This window comes from Besnoitia besnoiti, chromosome IX (assembly GCF_002563875.1).
Source record: "Besnoitia besnoiti strain Bb-Ger1 chromosome IX, whole genome shotgun sequence".
NCBI lineage: Eukaryota > Apicomplexa > Conoidasida > Eucoccidiorida > Sarcocystidae > Besnoitia > Besnoitia besnoiti.
This window is the reverse complement of record NC_042364.1, coordinates 2,185,983-2,203,634: the sequence shown is the minus strand read 5'-3', so window position 1 is coordinate 2,203,634 and position 17,652 is coordinate 2,185,983. Positions and strand designations below refer to the sequence as shown.

General features: G+C 58.8%; 3 protein-coding genes across 3 annotated transcripts; 2 read left to right on the top strand and 1 right to left on the bottom strand.

Annotated features, from left to right (window-relative positions):
- Window positions 1–3,721: 3,721 nt before the first annotated feature.
- On the top strand, window positions 3,722–6,317 carry BESB_014790 (variable surface lipoprotein; the record flags this gene model as incomplete). The annotated part of the gene is made up of 4 exons (XM_029360208.1): window positions 3,722–3,931; window positions 4,312–4,426; window positions 4,953–5,529; window positions 5,729–6,317. 4 exons carry the CDS (start codon window positions 3,722–3,724, stop codon window positions 6,315–6,317), a joined length of 1,491 nt encoding a protein of 496 aa, XP_029216875.1.
- Window positions 6,318–7,492: 1,175 nt separating this feature from the next.
- On the bottom strand, window positions 7,493–11,009 carry BESB_014780 (glycerate kinase; the record flags this gene model as incomplete). The annotated part of the gene is made up of 8 exons (XM_029360207.1): window positions 7,493–7,649; window positions 7,988–8,050; window positions 8,323–8,369; window positions 8,935–8,992; window positions 9,200–9,284; window positions 9,543–9,670; window positions 9,826–10,022; window positions 10,659–11,009. 8 exons carry the CDS (start codon window positions 11,007–11,009, stop codon window positions 7,493–7,495), a joined length of 1,086 nt encoding a protein of 361 aa, XP_029216874.1.
- A 1,786-nt stretch (window positions 11,010–12,795) lies between these two features.
- On the top strand, window positions 12,796–16,603 carry BESB_014770 (uncharacterized protein; the record flags this gene model as incomplete). The annotated part of the gene is made up of 4 exons (XM_029360206.1): window positions 12,796–14,273; window positions 14,755–14,966; window positions 16,001–16,152; window positions 16,538–16,603. The coding sequence occupies 4 exons, from the start codon at window positions 12,796–12,798 to the stop codon at window positions 16,601–16,603; spliced, it is 1,908 nt and encodes a 635-aa protein (XP_029216873.1).
- Between the last annotated feature and the right edge of the window lie 1,049 nt (window positions 16,604–17,652).

Below are 17,652 nucleotides of genomic sequence, written 5' to 3'. Positions count from 1 at the left end.
CACAGTGCGTGTCCGCGTGTGCTGGGATGCCGTTCGCGCAGAGTTTAGGTTTGCCATTTGCACCGGCAGGGATACGATACGCGAATGGGAATGGGCTGCGCCAGCCGCGGACGCTCACGATGTCACGCAGTGGGCGTGACTGCGGAGGGGTTGCCGGCTGCCACATCGGGGGGCGTTTCCTTACGCCGAGCAGCAAGTCACGCGTTCTGTCCTTCGAATCGAGCCGAGCTGTGGAGAGTGCTGGGCTAGCGTGTTTGCTGCAGAAGGTGTCGTCTCGTCTGCGTTGGGTAGAGGGTGTTTTGGGCTTTGTATGTGATCTGTCTGCCGAGTATAGTTGCGCGGGTTTTCGATAGGGGGGCATTGCCTCCTCGTGCGTGGATCGCCTCTCGCCCTGCCTGAGAGGCAGCGCTGTGAAGAGGGCAAGCTGGAGTCTCGATGGGATGGCGCGTGCACCGCTTGGTATGGGAGCGAGCGCGGCTCGAACCTCGTGCTACCCTCCGTCTCGTGTGTTGCGCAGAAACATATACGCGAGCCCGGCGCCGCCGAACTGACTCCAACCCCCTAAAGAGCCTCAGACGCTTTGACTTCTCGAGCGTCGTCAACTCGCGGAGTGCGTTTCCACGTCGGATCGTCGCGCAGACGCGTCATCGCCGCCGAAAGCTAGAGGAAGCTACGCGCCGTGAGGGGAAGGCTCTTTCTTCGCCCTGCGCGCTTTCTCACAGGTCTTCGCAGCGCGCCGTCCCCGTCGCTGTTCTCCCGGTACCTGCGGCGAGTTTGACTTCCGCTTATTAAGAAGGGAGGCTCGAAGACCACCATAGGGGTTTTGTGGATGAGGCACGTTTTACAGTCGCAGCGGGCGCCTCTGCACTCCTGATCAGAAACCGGGCCGCGCATGCCCTGGCGTGACGGCGGCACCCATTCGGTTTTTACTGAAGTCGAACATGAATCTTGTTGTAGCGGGTCCAGCCAGCACTTTTGTGTTCCTCGTGTCTCAGCCGCATGACACCGGCTCGCCTGTCGATGGACCCATTTCGCAGTCTCGGCAGCGATGCGTCTCCGCGTCTTCTTCATCCATATAAAGCAAGCTGTTGATTTTTTTTCATCATAAGTCTGTTTGTGGCAGGCGCGCGGCATCACACGCCCGGAACGGCCCGCCTGAGTGGCGGCCCAGCAACCGCACCTACTCTGCAGCGCTCGATTTGAAAATTTTGGAGACGTCTGCTGCAGGGTTTTTGCCTGTTCCCGTTTTTTTTTGGCGGAGGGCCGCGGTTGACGGGAACGTGTCATCGCCTGCGATACTGACGCGTTCACAATCATCGCCACCCAGCGTTGGCCTGTCACGTTTATCAAGTCACCGTTTCATAACACAAGGCACTACCAGACACCGCATACTTTAGTCGTGGCGATCCAAGGATGCAAAAACCGAAATTATAGTAGGCGTTCGGTTCAAACGGTATAGAAGCAGTGTTGACAGACTCAAACATCGCCAAGCGCGTGAGAATACCAACGTGCCGCAGAGAAACGCTACACAGCAGCCTCGCTCCACTTCCCGCGTTGAGGGTTTTTCTGTGTTCCTCTGACGCATGAACCAGGCGCTTTTTCGGAAGTTACTTTCGGCGAAGGTGTTTTCTGCTGTTTCAGCTCAATTGTAGTTCGTATCAACTCAATGCGCCTGGCCGCGCGATTGGCGAGACCGAAGCAGTGAATTTGCTAGGCTCGTCGCTCGAAGGAATTCCTTCAGCACTCGCTCTTATGCAGGACCGATATCAACACTATATTGCTCATTAAATGGAAAGCTAACACGTCGCAAATGACATTTTTCATCCGTCGTTACTTCGCCGATACCAGCGTCCCGTTGTCGCATCCAGAGATTCGTTGCTGGGCTATCAGAAGCTAAACGATCCAGCCCCTGCGTACGCGCTCCTCTGTCAGCACCTCGGAAGGCAGCAAAAGTGACAGGGAAGCTCGCGAATGTATCGCGGTTGACCGTACCCGTATGTATGATCAATAAGAGTAGATCTGACACCGCCTAGGTAGCCCACTTCGAGAAACATGCAATGTCGCCAGGTACCGTACAAACGTATGTCACCTCTGACGACCTGCTGCGGCACACGCGATTATATACAGGTGTGCGAGGCGTCGTTTGATCCCTCCCTGTGAAAAAAGCAACGACTAAATAATTTATATAATACGCGTTTTGCTGTTGCTGCCGGCGGGTGCCACATGAATGTGCCTATCCAACGCCCGTGATCTTCTGTTTCTTTGTATGGACACCCCCTATTTTCTCAAGATTTCCTTGACGATTGTGTTTTCGTGTTGAGCGCTGAGCGTGCTCCATAGCTCCACAAGCGAACGGACACTCTGCCTCATTCCTAACCATTCTCCCAGAAGACCAGGCTTCGGTGTACCCTCAGGTGTGGCGGCGAAGAGCTGCAGTTTGAGCATGTCCTCGCGATGCATGCATTGGCAGTGTGTCATAGTTGTCGTGCCAGCAGATGCGTTTTGACGCCGCATAATAATACCATGTACGGAATCGTATTGGAATGGATTCAATCGTACATACTGAGTGTGCCTGATTGTTGAGATGTTCGTGCGCAAGAATGAATACAGGCCGCGGATCATTAGGTGGAACGCTGGCAGACTAATTATTTAGGCGAATAGGAATATGCGCACGAATGCACTGGAATTCCCAGCAGCACTGGGAATTCCAGTGCTGCTGAAAATGCATTTGAACACATAATTGCGACAGCGATGCCAGCTGCGATCACATGCGAACAACTCAACGCCACGCAGGCACGGAGGAATGCTGTGCTCCTTCATCACGTGTGAGAGTCGTTGCCTGCAAACGTTATCGAAAGGAAACGACTAGCAACAAGCGATTCGTAGCTTCCAATGGCCCAACGCCGCTTTCCATTGCGGAAAGTTCGTGCATGCGCACAGCGTGGGCCTTGCTCATGCGCCTTTGCGCGCCGACACACTGTCGATCCTCGAGTGATCAAGTTCGTTTTTTTTACTTTGGGAAGTAGCTCAGAATTCGTTTCGCGCCCCTCCTTAAGTCCTTTTCTTTATCGCTTGCGGCAAAGAAGCTGGTGTTACCGGTATTCTCCAGGGGGGGCGTCTTCTTGTCTGTAACGGCGGCCTCAAGTCCAGCTGTCTAGCTCGCTCCGTGACCTTTGTGCAAAGCACTTTCTCAGCGAGACTTTTCCAAAAGAAGCACGTTTCTCTCCCCCCACTTGCGCCTGCTCATCCTCTTGACTCTGCCTGTCTGCCCTGACAAGCAGCTAGGCGTTAGTCTACGCGCGTGTCAGAATGGTTTCGCACGGAGCTGGCCTGCGTAGCTCGCTGACAGGGGCCCGAGGTTGCCGCATCGGACAGACTGACCTCTGAGAAGATCTGCCACTGCGTCCTGCGAAACCGCGAGACGGGATCGCAGCTTCTGCGTCTTATTCTGGTGGAAGGCGTTAGCACCCGCAGCGCCACCTTCCGCCTACGCGTCGACATGCGACGGCCTTCGGGCAGCAGTGCGCCGTAGTCTGTTCAGCAGGCGAGCCGCGCAAGCGGGAAGCTACATTCGCCGTGTCTCAAGCCCATATCTTCTCGACTCCTGTGCTCTTTGGGGCTGCTGCAGCCGTCGTCTCGGCGCAGGGTCTCGGCGCAGGGTCTCCGCGCAGGGTTTCGGCTTCGTTTCGCCTCCTGGGATTCCAACGAGAGCCGAGCCGCCATGGCGCCCAGCCCCGCGGCGCGCGCGGAGACGGCCAACGGGGCTTCTTCTCCGTCAGAACGAAATGGAGAGACACTCTCTTTTTCGTCGCTGCCCTGCGCTTCGGAGTCCGCAGAGGAAGCCGCGCTGTCCGCGCTCAACGCGTCGCTCGTCGTGGAGGCCCTGGAAGACCTGAATCCTGGCGCAGAGATAGAACCCGCTGCGGCTCGAGTGAGTTCGTCTCTGCCTGCCTTTCTCCTGCAAAACAAATCCGCATCTCTTCCATCTCCACCTGCCTTCCTTCACTTCCCTCTTTCTCAAGCGAAACCCTCGAAGCTTAGGCTGACAAGTCCCGTGCTGAGCGAGGAGCTTTTAGAGCACTCTTATCCGCACCCGCGTCTCTGACCCGCGCCTGTCTGCAGCCCGTCGAGGGAAGCCTTTGCCTTTCCTCTTGCGCTGCCCTCTTTCGCATTCGATTTCTGGCCTCACGCGAGGACACGTGGCTGCGTCGTTCGCCTGCCTCGATGATAACTTCTCGCTCGCTGCAGCTTCTTCAGTTCTTTCCACTGCAGCCAGCTCTTCCGTTCCTGTTTTCTTGCTGCCAATTTCAGCTCGTAGGCGGCGTCCTCGACGCCTTCGTCGTGGACGTTGCCTCTCAGGCTGCGCGCCTTTGCCTCACGCGCCGCGGCTCGACTCTCCGCCGCGACGATCTTCAGTTTGCTCTAGGTGCGAATTCTAGGTGGCAGCTCCCACGCAGGCGCAGCGAGCAATTTGGGGGCCCCTCTGCTCACAGAAGCAGGCGGAGGCGTCGCCTCTCGCTCTAAAGCCGCGCAGGATCCGAAGGAAAAAGCGGAAGCTCTGCGGCGACCAGGCCGCGGTTCAGAGCTCTGCTTGGACTCGCCTGAGAGCTGTACAGAACTCCCGCGGCAGGCAAAGTATTTGGGCGCAGCCGCGCCACTCGAGTTGTGCAGCTTTTCCACTACAGGCGCCGGACAGCACGACTGCCCTTTTTTCCCGTGCACATCATACATGATATACACAGATATGTGTCGACATATATACACGAATATATGGATATGATTCAGCGTGCTGAGCTGCCTGCAGCTGTCGATGTGGAAACGTGGGGAAAAGGTGAGCGAGCTGAGCGCGGGTTTTCCGTCCTGATTGGTGACTCAGCTCTGTTGCTGCGTGCCATCGACCGTCTTGATCTGTGTCTTTTGTTCTTTCGTTTCGTTGCGCTGCCTGCGTTCAGCTTGGAGCTTTTCAGTGCCTGTCTTCGCGACGGGGTCGGCGTCTACGGCGGGGGCTGGTATCTGCGTGGAGCCCGATGCATCCTGTCCTTCGGTGGCGCGAGCTGCGTTGCCTCGGAGCAGCGACGCCGGGCGGTGGTCGATGCAGGCCTTCGTCGCGCTGCAGGAGGAGCGCCAGCGGCGACTTTTTCATCAGCTCTTTCTTGAGCAGCAGGAGGGCGCGAATGGCGGCCTCGGCGCGCGCCCCGAGGGAGGCAGGAAGATCCGCGTGCGCACACTGGGGCAGAAGAGCGCGTCACTCGCCAAGCCGGCGGCGCCCGCGCCGCAAGACGCCGCGCTTGACGGTCCTGCAAAGCGCGCGCGCGACGATGCCGAAGAGGGCGCCGATGGGACCCCGTCGCGCGCTAAGCGCCCGCCGGCCTCGCCTGCCCCTGCCGCCGCGGCGCCTGCAGCAGCGGGCGCAGCCGGGGGGGCGACGGCGAAGGCGCGGCAGTCTCCGTCTTCGCGGGCGGAAGGCCTTCCGAGTCGGTCCCACAGAGCGGCGCCCGCGACCCTCGCGCGGCCGCGCCGGACCCGCAGGTCGACCCCGCGCGAGGCGCCGCCCGCGCGCCGGCGGCGAGTTGGGACCCCAGAGGCCCGAGCCCCGTGCCCGGGGGCGAGACGAGGCCCGCAGAGGGAGCGCCGGCGCGCGCACTGCCTAGGCCGCACGCGGAGGACCTGCCGCGGACTCCGGGCGCAGCGCTGGCGTCGCGACCCCCACCTGCGGCGTCGGCTTCAGGCGGAGACCCGCGGGCGCCGGGTCTGGCGTCGGGCCTCGCGCCTTTGGCGGCGAGCCCGGCGGCCGTCGTGGCGGGCGCGTTGCCGCGGGGCGCTTCGGATGCCTCTGCGTCTCTGCCGGCCGGCGCGGCGCTCGCCCATCACCCCCAGGCGCCCCCTTCGCCTGCAGCGGCGCACCTGCGCCCGTTTCATCCGGCGGCGTATGGAGGAGGCCCCGAGGGCGCGTTCGCGCCGCGCTTCGCGGCCGGCTACTACGCCTTGCCGGCCGCCGCGCACAGCCGACCCCCCCAGCCCCCGCGGGCCTCCAGCAGCCCCTGCAGATGCCCGAGCCCCCCCCCGGGGCTGCGTTCGCCTCGCCTGCGGTGCCTGGGGACACTACGCAGCAGCAGCCGCTCTACTTCCCCACGGCCGCGGCCGCGTATGCTCCGCCGGCGCTGCAGCCGCACGGCGGCGCGCTAGTCCCTCCGCAGGACGTTCGCTTCTTCTCTCCCTATCCGCCAGGCAACGCCGTCGCTGCGTCGCCCGCGAGGCCCTCGCACCCGCGCGGCGCGGGAGACGAGCCCAACCCTGCGCAGGGGAAAACGTTCTAGGGGCGTGCGGCGCAGAGCTTACGTCGGTCGAGGCGCCAGCGACTCTCCATCTCTGTGCTGCCTTCGTGCATGAAGCAAGACTGAGCGCGCTGCGTTTTAGGCGTCCTGCGTCTGAGGCTTTCGCGGGCGTTCGTACGAGTATAAACACAGATTTAGGTGTGTGTAGGGTGGCGTCAACTTGAAACCCCCTACAGACATTATTGTACTCTTGTTTCGCACTATGTTCGTTAATCTCTTTGTCTCCTTTCGAAAAGCAGAGAGGCGATTAACCTGTCTAACCTTGCACCCTAAAGCGCCAACAGGCACTCTCAGCGTTCGAACTGCGCGGAATCGAAGCGTGCCGACATGCAAACAACGTACAGATACGAGTCGTTTGTCTCGTCGTGCGTGCGTGGCTCCTCCCACGTCGTTCTGCCACGTAGCGAAAACGAGAGACGGTTCCTGCGATTAATTCGCATTTTGCAGCCTCCGGGCTTGGAGACAGACTCTTGGCGTGTCGTCCGTCGACAGAGGCAGCGATGAAATAACGACAAACAGAGCAGCGAATGTGGAAGTACCGCGACGTGTCCTATAGTGTCGTGTTTCGTTGTGGCGCCTGCGTTGCGCGTATGGAGTGATTTATAGAGAGAACTACACCTGAAAAGTCACTGAGAAGAAGATTCAGCGAGGGGTTACAAAGTGATTCCGTCAGAGAGCAGCGGAAACGCGTCGGCGAACCGAAGGAAAACCACGCAGCGACGCAAGACGCGCCGACGAGACTGGAGATGGGCGTGAGGTAGTATCTTTCTTTTTTTGCACGAGAGTTCACATCAGAAGACGACAGCGCGTAGCTGAGCTCTTTTTTCGCATACAAACAAAAACTCAAGGCAGCTTGCGAGTCTGAGACAGACGAGCGGGCGCGAAGAAGCCATATGCACCCCCGAGCACGCACACAAATCCCACCCCAGGACGGCTTCATCGGCGCGTTTCTTTCAGAGAAAACTAGAGACGAACCGCTTCTTAGCCGCGGAGGCCCTCAGGCGGAGTCGTCTCGGAAGCTCGCTTCCCTCTTCTCCTCTGAAGGAGAGAACGACAGCGCTTTCGAACTGCGACGCGCCTGCGCGTGGAGGCGTCGCGGCCGCCGCGTGCAAGACTCCGAGGCCCTTCGCGAGGCAGCGACGCTTCGCTGCTCGGCTTTAGTTGTCCAGAGCCCCCCAAAACCCGACAAGCTTCGCCTTCTCTGCGCGTCGCCCCGCCCCGAGGAGAATTTCGAAAACCGGGGTTGAGGCCGCAGCCCGGCTGGGGCCCTCTGCGCTGAGGCGCGGCAGGTAGGCCTTGTAGGCCGGCACAGACCTACGCGCAAGGAACGTAAAGGCAGCCGCGGAACGGTTTGCACCTGCGCACGCCCGGAGGAGAGGCCGAGAGCAGAAAGCCTCTTCACGCGAGCCGCGTTCGGACAGAGAAGAGCCACAACCGTGAGCGAGAGCGGTGCGCTCCTGGAGACGGACACAAGAATTCTGGCGGCGGGGGAGACAGAGTCGAACGGATGCAGAGACGACAGCCGAGAGAGAGGAATCCACGTGAAGCATGTAGAGAGCTTTAGCTCTGGCAGGAGAGACGCCTGGGCAATGCCGAAGGCAAAATCCCGTAAAACGCAGACTGCAGTGGATGGGAACTTCGTTTCCGCTCACCTGTCAACGAACGCCTTGACTTCCTCGTCTGACATGCCTGAACCCGAGCTCGCCTTGAGCGCCCTTCAGAGCGACACGACAGACAGAGGAGAGCGCAGTACAGACATACGCGAGAGACAGCAGAAGCGACAGAAGCGGAGCAAAATTGCAGCAGACCTGATTGTGACACTCCAAGCGTCGTGGGTGCGCTAGGACAAAGAAACTTTCGCTCGCTCGACACCGCCGGAGTGCTTGGATTCTGCGGCGTCTTCCACTCCCTCAATTCGCGTTTCAACTGCCTCGTTTCCCCGTTCGCATGGATTCGACTTGCGTCGTCTGTCTCCTTCGGGCCTTACTGTTCTTGCTCAAGTCGCCAGCCATACACGCGTTGGAGATCGTCGACCTGCGAGTGATTGCATCGCGCGAGAAAAAACGAGCGCGACAGAGTTTTCACCGCAAAAAGACACTCGTCAAAACGAATCACTGGACACCTCTTTTGAGCTACCAGCGTGCAAGGTACAAATTCATGCGTATGCATACATAGTGACGTAGAGGACGGAGGACAGCGAAGAGGAGGTAGAGAATGCGAAGAGGAAGCAGGGGGAGGTTAAGGTTGGACAGAGGAAGCTAGCAGAGGAAATCGAGGAAGGACGAAGATGAAAGCGAACAGCAAGCGCAGCTCGAAGGCGCGATGACGCTGCGAGTTGCGTGAGGAGAAAAAAACCAGAGAAGACAAAGGAAGCGAACACACAGGCGATGGAGGCGCGAATCCCAACCGAAAGAGCCTGAGTCGAGAGAGAAGGCCCGTGATAGAGCGAGTCTGCGCTTGCTTCGGTTTTTAAACGACATGCATCTGCGCACATTCCCGAATGCTGCGCGCCTTCGGGGTACTCCGAGCAAAGGGGCGATGCTCTGAAAAGCGAGAAAGCCGAGAAAAGACGAAACCTGAACTGACACACGGTCCGCACCTGGAGGATCAGCCAGGCATCAACCAGCGCATCGATTTCTTCGTATTGCTTCAGAGACCTGCAGACCCAAGAGACGAAGACGCTTCGGCTCCAGCGATTTGAACGACAGGCGCGGAAACGAGCGCTCCACGCAGTCCTTCGCCTTTCCTGCCCTGCTCTATGAACCCGGGGATGGGAGTCCGAAATCCCCCCTCCTTTCCTCCATCCCTTTTCCTGGGTGTTTCAAGGACTCGAGGGGCCGCCCCGCAACGGCGCCGTGCCTCACTTGTTGATCGGCTTCATCCATTCTCGCTCATCCTTGCTCAGACTCGGCATTGTCTCCTCTGTCGCGTCGGAGAAGCTCTTGTAGCCTGCCAGCACGCGCCGCACGAGGGCCGAATATAAGCCGGTCGCACACGCAGAGGAGCAAGCATGAAGACGGCGACGAGAACCGCGGCACCGCCGAATCCACACTCCACAAAGAGAAGGTCACACAGGAGAAGGCCCGTGCGCGAGCGAGAAGGGCGCGGGAGAGAAAAGGGAGTTTAACAGACGGAACGAGCTGCGCACAGCACAGTTAAGCGCACCGCGAGAAAGTTCAGCGGCGAGGCGCGAGGCGAGTCACTCACCCAGGAGCCATCCTTCGAAGAGAATCAGCTCAATGCCGCCAGTTTTGAGCTTGGACCACTCCGCGACGCAGAGCCGATCGCCGCGCCCCCCGTTCAGCGACTTGTCGTACACCGGGACCTGAACTTCCCTGCTCACAGTGCGCATCCAGCCAACAGACACAGAGCTCATCCCGACGTCTTTCCCCTCCCTCCGCAGCAGCCCGCCCAGGGGATGGGCGAACCGCGGGAAAAAGAGAAGGTGGCTGCGCTGCCGCGGGAAGGGCTCCTTTCTCGGTTTTCTCACCCGTTCGGTGCGTTGCGCTTGAGGCTGTCGAGGACGCAGGCAGCCAGAAGAGGCTCGTGAGTGCCTGGGTTGCCGCGCCCCTGCAGAAGCGGATTGTCGGGGTGCTCGCCCGCGAGCTTTTCTTGCTTGCTGGCTAAGGCGTAGAACGTGTCCAGCGACAGCGAAACCGTCTCTGTCTTCTCGGCGTCAAACAGAAACTGCACGCAACGCGCCCGCCGCGAAAGCAGAGGATGCGGCGAAGGATGAGCGAAGCGCGAAGAAAACACACACACCAACTTGCGACGCAGAGAGAAGGTGGAGGCGGGGGGGGGGAGGGGGGGGGAAGGGGGGAGGGGTAGGAAAGGCGACGTTTTCGACGCGCAGGAGGCGAAATCCGCGGAACAAAGGCGTTGACAGGCAGACGCCGCGCGAAAGAACGACAGAGCGACCGTCCACGCGCATCACGAGGCTCGCAAAGAGAAGAAACTACAGAGAGAGTGGCACGGAGAGCGCGAAGGCCTGCAATATTTGCTTCCCATCCTTCCTCTATTAGGCTCTCTTTTGTCTCCGTCGTTTCCCTGGAAACGCCTAAATCCATCCTGTCGTGTCGCAGGTTGCCTCTTCGCTCTCTCGCGCGTTGCGTCGTCGGGCCTTTCTCTACTGTCCCTTCCGTTTGTGACTTCTTTCACCGTGATATCCTGCAGCGGGGTCGTTTTCTTCTCCTTTCTTGCCGCTTCTTGCGCTCTGTCTATTAATCTACCTCCCTACCGCCGGTCCGTCGTGCGTTTCTGATTTTCCCGATTGTTTCCCCCTTTTTTCCACTTTCGTCTCTCCGCTGACTGGTGTATGCTGACCTTGAGTGCATCCGTGAGCGCCGTCTTCCCGCAGCCCTGCGGCGCTGAGATGGCGACGAGCAGCGGCGCGGTGCCGTTTGCGGCTGTGGAGTTTTCGTGCCTCTTCTTCTCTGCGAGGAGATGCGAAATCCACGAGAAGGCCGAGAGGTAAACCGGCGCCAGACGTGCGAGAGCCGCAGCGGTGTCGCCTGGAGAAAGCCCCTCTCTCTCCATGGTGTGTAGCGCCTTTTTTCCTTCCTCTCTCTCGCACAGCCACGCCCCCAGCCGCCCCTCGAGGTCGGCGCGGCGGGGACCCAAGGCGGCCAAGAGCCTGCTCAGCTCCGGCGGAGTGACTGCAGACGGAGAAGCCATTATAGGACAGCGGAGGGGCGAACAACGGGGGAAAAAACTAGAGGAGAGGCAAAGGCGCGGTTATGCAACTGCGAGCGAACGCCAAAAACGGCGGGAGCAATGAAGCCACGCAGACAGGAGAGGCACGCGAGGAAGGACAGCAGAGAGGCGAAACCGAAACAGAGACAGCGAAGAAAACGAACTAGGGCTCAGTGACGGGGAGAGGCTGAAAGCGCACAAGAAAAACACACACACGTCAACAGCAGCTAGCAGAACCGCCACGTCGGTCGTGCCGGTTGGGGAGTTGAGCACAAAGATGAAGACAAAAAGCTCTTTGACTGGAGATTCCGGTAGAGCAGACCCGCACATATGGCAAGGAAAACCCGACACGCGTGTCCTGCCTTCCCTCGAAGGAAAAATATCGCCCAGGTGCTTCTCTGCATATGTCCTGCGCGTGTGACAGGCGCAGAAGTGGGAAACAATGGCAGCACACAACGCGGAAATCTGTGTCTTTTCTCACCCTCGCGGTGTACATATACCGCGCACTTTCACACTTTCGCTTCGTTATAGCTCCTAGCGTTTCTCATCCTCGTTAAACGCAGATGGTGCTAGACACAATCTCTCTCGAAGTGGAAGAGTGGCTTTAAAAGTGAAAGAGCAGCACGGACTCCGCTCGCTTCTACTTGGCGCGTGATTCAACCGTGCTGTCTCCCAGAAAACATGCGCGCGCGTGCCGCGTTCGCTGTTGATGCAGAGTAGAGACACGTCAGCATCTTGCGGATTCCTGTAGATTCCGATACCGAAATGGTTCCTGCACTCAGCAGGTCCTCTTCTGTTGTTGTGCGTCCATTCTCCGTCTTCTGTGTAGCCGTTCTTGCTGCGTCTCTCCTGTGATCGTAGAGTCGCCACCGAGGGAGAGACAGAGGGCACAGCTCCAGCGGAACTTCGCACGGCCTTCGGTCCTTCTTTCAACTCCCTCCACTGCACTTTCTCCTTGAGCAGACGTAAGGAAGAAAAGCGATGCAAGCTCGAAGAGCCTCGGCCAGGCAAAAGCGTGGTCTGTCTCGACCCTGCGACTTCTCACCACCAGCCAACGCGGACAGGGGAGAAACAGACGTTTGTCGCATTTCCTTTCATTCGTTGGAGCCTTCTAGCCTCTTCTGGGTTTACATTCCGGCGTTTTCCATCTCCCTCTCCTGCGTCTTCTCTGCTTCCTGCGCACACCGAGCGGGCGAGGAGTGCAGAGAGAGACACCAGTGAGGGCACGGAGAACTAGATGAATGCATCAAGGTGCGCGTCTTGTCTCGGGCAACGAAGGGAGAGAATGAGAGAAATAGCTGGCAGCATGCCTCGAGGAAGAAGCAAACGGCCGCTACAGTGACATTCGAGTGGATCCTTCCAGTTTCCGGCATGCGGACCCGCGGAAGTGCGACTTAGAGCAGAGGCAGGTGAGGAAGAGGGCGACGGAGAGAAAGTTGTGGAACCGGTGAAGAAGACGAGCTCAGGAGCCCGGGGGATCATCCGCGGAGAGGAAACAACGGAACAAGGAAACGAAGGTGCGTCAGAAAATGGACAACGGGATGCGCCAAAGCCTTGACCTACTTTTTGCGCCTGTCGATCCGAGGAGAACGCCCTCCAGTGTGTCGCGTCTGGCACGGATTCTTCGGGGTTTTCAAAATCTGCCTCAAGAAGAATGCTTTGACAAGAACTCTTCTCAGGCGGCAACTGAGGGAAGGCCGTCTGCTGGATCGGTTTCTCTGAATGGCGAAGAAGACCGCGTTTCTGTTTCACCCCCCGTTAGAGAAAGATGCAGCTCCCTGCGCTGGTGTGGCAGCTTCGTCTCACTTCTTTTCTGCTCCTTTTTCTCTCGCGTGCGGCGAAGTCTCTCTGCCTCGTCTCGGGTGCCGGTCGCTGCCCTCTCTCAGCTTCCGCGTCTGTCTCTCCCTCGCCTCGGCGTCCGCGTCCCCGCGCGGTTTCGGTACTGTCATGCGCCTCCAGTCTAGCTTTTCGGTCCTCGCTGCCGTCCCTCTCCGTTTCGCCTTCTGCCGGCTGGCGGTCTGCTTTCTGTGTGCCTCTCTCACGCAAACCTGGCGGTGCACAGAGAAAGGGCCTTTTCGACTCCTGCTCCTCCCGAGTCCGCTTGTCGCGGCCCTCGCCTCGGCCTTCCTTCGCCCTCGCTTCGCGCGGGGTTAGGCCTCCATCTCAAGCCTCGCGTCGCCTCCTCGGCTCGTCGCTCTTCGCGTCGCTCGGCGCGGGCGCCGAGACCTCGCCGTCTCTCTCCGCTGGCTGCCCGCCTCTCCGTGCGCCACCTCCCCCCGCGGCGTCGCCTGTTGCGCGCCTCGGCAGCGACCTCGCGGACGGCACTGTCGCCATCCCGCGGCCGCTTGAGGCCGCCGCCCTGGAGGCCTGCTCCTCTGTCCTCCTCGCGACAGACTTGGGCACGCAGAAAATGGGCATGGCGCTCTTCTCCCTCACCAGCGCGGCGGGGGACAGATCGCTTGTCAGCTCGCGCCGCGTCGCTCCATCGCGCCGCGCCGCGGACGCGGCTGCGTCTTCCTTCTCCGCCGCCTCCTCTCCCTCGTACGCCGCTCGCCCGCCTCATTCCGGGCGCCACTGCCCTCCGCTACGAGAGAGGGAGGCAGCGGAGGCCTCGGCAGGCAGCGGGGGCCTCCGCGAGCGAGCAGGCGAGGCTCCTGAACTGGCGGCGACTGGCTCGGAGACAGCGGAGCTCCGCAGGCATCCGCACTCGGCGTTCGTAGAGGCTGAGCGCGAAGCTGCGCGCCGCGAGAGGGAGGTGCGCCGGCGAAGCGCCGAAAGAGACAGACGCAAACTGAGAGACCTCTCGGGTGTGGCTAGATACCTCACGCTAAGTCGCCTCGCGGACGGGGAGGACGCAGTCCGCGAGAAGAAAGGCATGGAAGAAGCGACAAGCGACTACGCTTTGCCCCCCGAGAGAGGCCTCGAAGACGCACTCGACTCGCCCTGCCGCCAACTCCTCCCTCTCTCTCCTCAGGCTCTCAACTCGTTTTCATTCTTTTCTTCTCCGTCTTCTGATTCGTCTTTCTCGCCGTCTTCGTCTTCTCCTTCGTCGCCTCTCTCCGCGGCCCCACCGTCGCCCTCCTTCGCGTCGCTTGCTTCCCAACCGGCGGTATCGCTGCTGCGGCGCTTCACGCACGGCGGAGACATCGAGGCGGCGGTCGCGCGCGTCTGCGGCGCCGTGGCCGCGTACGGGGTCCGCGCGCTTCTCGTCGGATACCCCAAGAATCCCTTCCTGCATCCGAGCCAGTAAGACCGCGCCCGTAAGACCGCGCCCGACGGCGCTCGGCTTCATCTTCTCGTGCGCGGCATCTCCCGACTGCACTCTGTTTCAAAACAGGCGCGCGGTCGCCCCGCCTTCTAACTCCTTGAACTGCTGCGCAGGCCTGATACGTGTGAACTCTAGTTTTCGCTCGAGAGAACGACGACTCACACGCTCCTGCGCTGCTTCCCAAGCGCATTCTCTGAGGGGGCCTTTCTCGCGTTTGAAAGTGTAAAGCTCAAACTCGAGAGAGAGTGGGTGTTTGAAGAAACGCCTCCGTCGTCGCGCGGCCAGCGCCGGCGCCGCGGGCGGCGTCCTCTGCGCTCGGCAAACGATTTCGCTTTCCCTCCCTTTCTTCCAGCTGGCGCTCGCTCGCGCGTACGTGGAACCGTCCAGGGCAAGGCTTGCGTTTGCTGCGCACACGCGGAGCTCCCCAGTTTTGTCGTCGAGTGCCTCTGTCTGCTGCAGCGCCGCGCTGACGTTCCGCTCGCTGCTGTGCCGCGACTTCGCTGTGCTTCTCGCGCGCGCTGTGCTGCGGCAGGCGCCGCACCTGGCGCCCTCATCCCCCCTCGCCGCGACGCGCTCCACTGCTGCGAGCCCTGTCGTCTTCCTCCACGACGAGGCGCGGACGACTCTAGAGGCGAAGAAGATCGGAAAGGGCGACCAGAGGCCCAAAACGGGTAGGCGAGAGCCACTGAGCGCGAGACCGCGCCGGCGCGAGGAACGACGAGAAAGAAGAGAATCCAGCCGGCGACAGACAAACCGGTTCCCAGTCTGCACCACGTGGCGACGCACAGGGGCTCTCAATCCCCCTGCTGCCGGTCGACCGCGTCGCATCTACACATATAGATGTAGATGTATCTAAGTGTATATATGTATTTCTATGTGTGTAAATATATCTATCTATATCTATATCTATATCTATATCTATATCTATATCTATATCTATATCTATATCTATATCTATATCTATATCTATATCTATATCTATATCTATATCTATATCTATATCTATATCTATATCTATATCTATATCTATATCTATATCTATATCTATATCTATATCTATATCTATATCTATATCTATATCTATATCTATATCTATATCTATATCTATATCTATATCTATATCTATATCTATATCTATATCTATATCTATATCTATATCTATATCTATATCTATATCTATATCTATATCTATATCTATATCTATATCTATATCTATATCTATATCTATCTCGCTATCTATATGTATATATATGTATGGGAGGACGCATACCGCGAGAAGAAGGCATCGAGGAACACTGGACTGCGGACTATCGCCTGGAGAGGATCTAGGACAGCACCGTGTATGTCACTTCCGCAGGAGAGGCGGTCCTACCCGCCTGCAAGTATGCTTGACTCATACGCAACATCCCCGCATTTATGCATGCCCTCGTGTGCTTTCGTGCGTGTATCCTTTCGCATCATCGGGAGGGCGCACGCACGCACAGGGCTTCCGCTCGTCTAGGCTGCTGGGGCCAGCGGGCGGCTCCGCTTCCTCGCCCATTTGCTTAAATTTTTTAAAAAGTTAATAATATTATTTTAACTTGCAACTTGTTTAAAAGATGTATTTTCAAGAAATAAGAATTTTAAAGTAAACTTCTCCTGTAAACAAATTCAATTCTTTCGTAAAACAAATGGGTTCAGTTTGTCGTTTGTCTTGTCGCTGCAGCGGAGTTCCTCGACAGCCGCAGCGCGGCAGTGCTCGGGCGCGTCTTCTTGAGCGCGCGCGGCGCGGGCAGCGTCCTCGTCCTGCCGGATGCCCGCACGTTTTTTCCGCTGTCCTTTGTCTCCGCGCGACGGCCGCTCTCGCAGTTCAAAGAGGTAAAGACTCCGCTTCTTCTCTTGGCTGGCGCCAGGCTGCACGCACGCGCTGCTGCGGCGTCGGCGCGGCGGGTCGTCGCTGCGCGGCGTGTCTGTGTGCTGAGACGCCGCACGCTCTGCTATCTTGAGGATCTCGGTTCTGCTTCAGGATGTCTGGGCAGCGCCTCGCATCCCTAAACCGCGAGTTTCTGTTCTCTGCTGTCACCCCGCTAGCCGCGCTGCGCCAACGGCCGCTACCTGTCTCTTTCTTCCCTCCCGCCACTCCCTCTTCTTTCTTTTCTCCGTTTGCGCGGCTTCATGCGTGGTAGTCGCTGCGTGTCGCCGTCCTCAGTCGACAGACGTGCGCATCCGCGACCTGGTTGTGCGTGGATTTCCTGTCTTGCAGTTTTATCGCGTGCATCCAGCTGTCGTCGAACTCGCGAAAACCGTCCCCTGGGGCCTTTTACTGTGAGACGCAGTCGGGCGCGCGAGGCGCACGCCGTGCGGCGTCGGTCTGTTGTTGGCGCAGCGAGAGACGAGACATGCAGCGCGAGAGGAAGATGGAGAAAGGAAACCTTGCAGTCTTCAGCGGCAAAAGGCGAAGCGCCGATGAACAGTCAGCCGGAGATGAGTCTTGGCCTCCAGGGAAGCCTGAATCTTCGGTTTCGTTTTCTCGTCGGATAGCGGTGGAAGACGGCGCTTGCCTTCGCAGACGAGATAATGGAATGACGTGCAGAAGCGGTTCGACGTCGCCGCACATCCTGTCTCGAAGAGTTATTTTGCATGAGCGCGGCTGCGGCGGTGCTCCTGCCGGAAAGCAACGGATGTCTGTGTCACTCCGCGGGATACCTGTTACGTATTTACATATGCATATGCATGTATATCTACATCTGTATCTATCTATCGATGCATACATTTACACATCAGTCTATCTTTGTAGCTACATGTTTATTTATGTCTCTCTGTGTCGGCAAATTGATCAAAAAGTCATAGGTGCGTGACGCGTTTGAGAGAGAGGAGGATTGTGTGTGGACACGGAATCTCATTGGCGCGTGGCTGCCTTGAGGACTTCTTCACGTCGTCCTCTCTTTCCCTCTCTTGGCTTCTTCGTCCCCTTTGAGGAGAGTTTCCACGAAGAATTCCCCACAGAAGAGCTGAAGGGCCGCGTGGGTTGTCGCCACAGAAACGCATCCGCTTCACTCGCAGTGGGCAGCTCATCTCTGCGCTATCAGACGGCACGCATCATCGTGCCTGCGCGGCGTTGCATCGGCAGCTTTGTGATCAAATTCGGGAAGGGCGCCTTTTGTGCCGCTGGCGAAAAGCAACTCCAGCCTTTTCCTTGTAAAGCAACTTGCCGTGTCCTCCAAGTCTTTGCTTCCTTCTCTCGCCGTCTCTCCTGTGTGGCTGCCTACCAGGCGCTCAGCACTCTGTCTCTCTCTCTCTCCCCTGTGCGCCTCTTTCCGTATTCTCTCTTGTGTGCTCATTGCCTGACTATCTCGCCCTCGTCTCTGTGGGCACAAT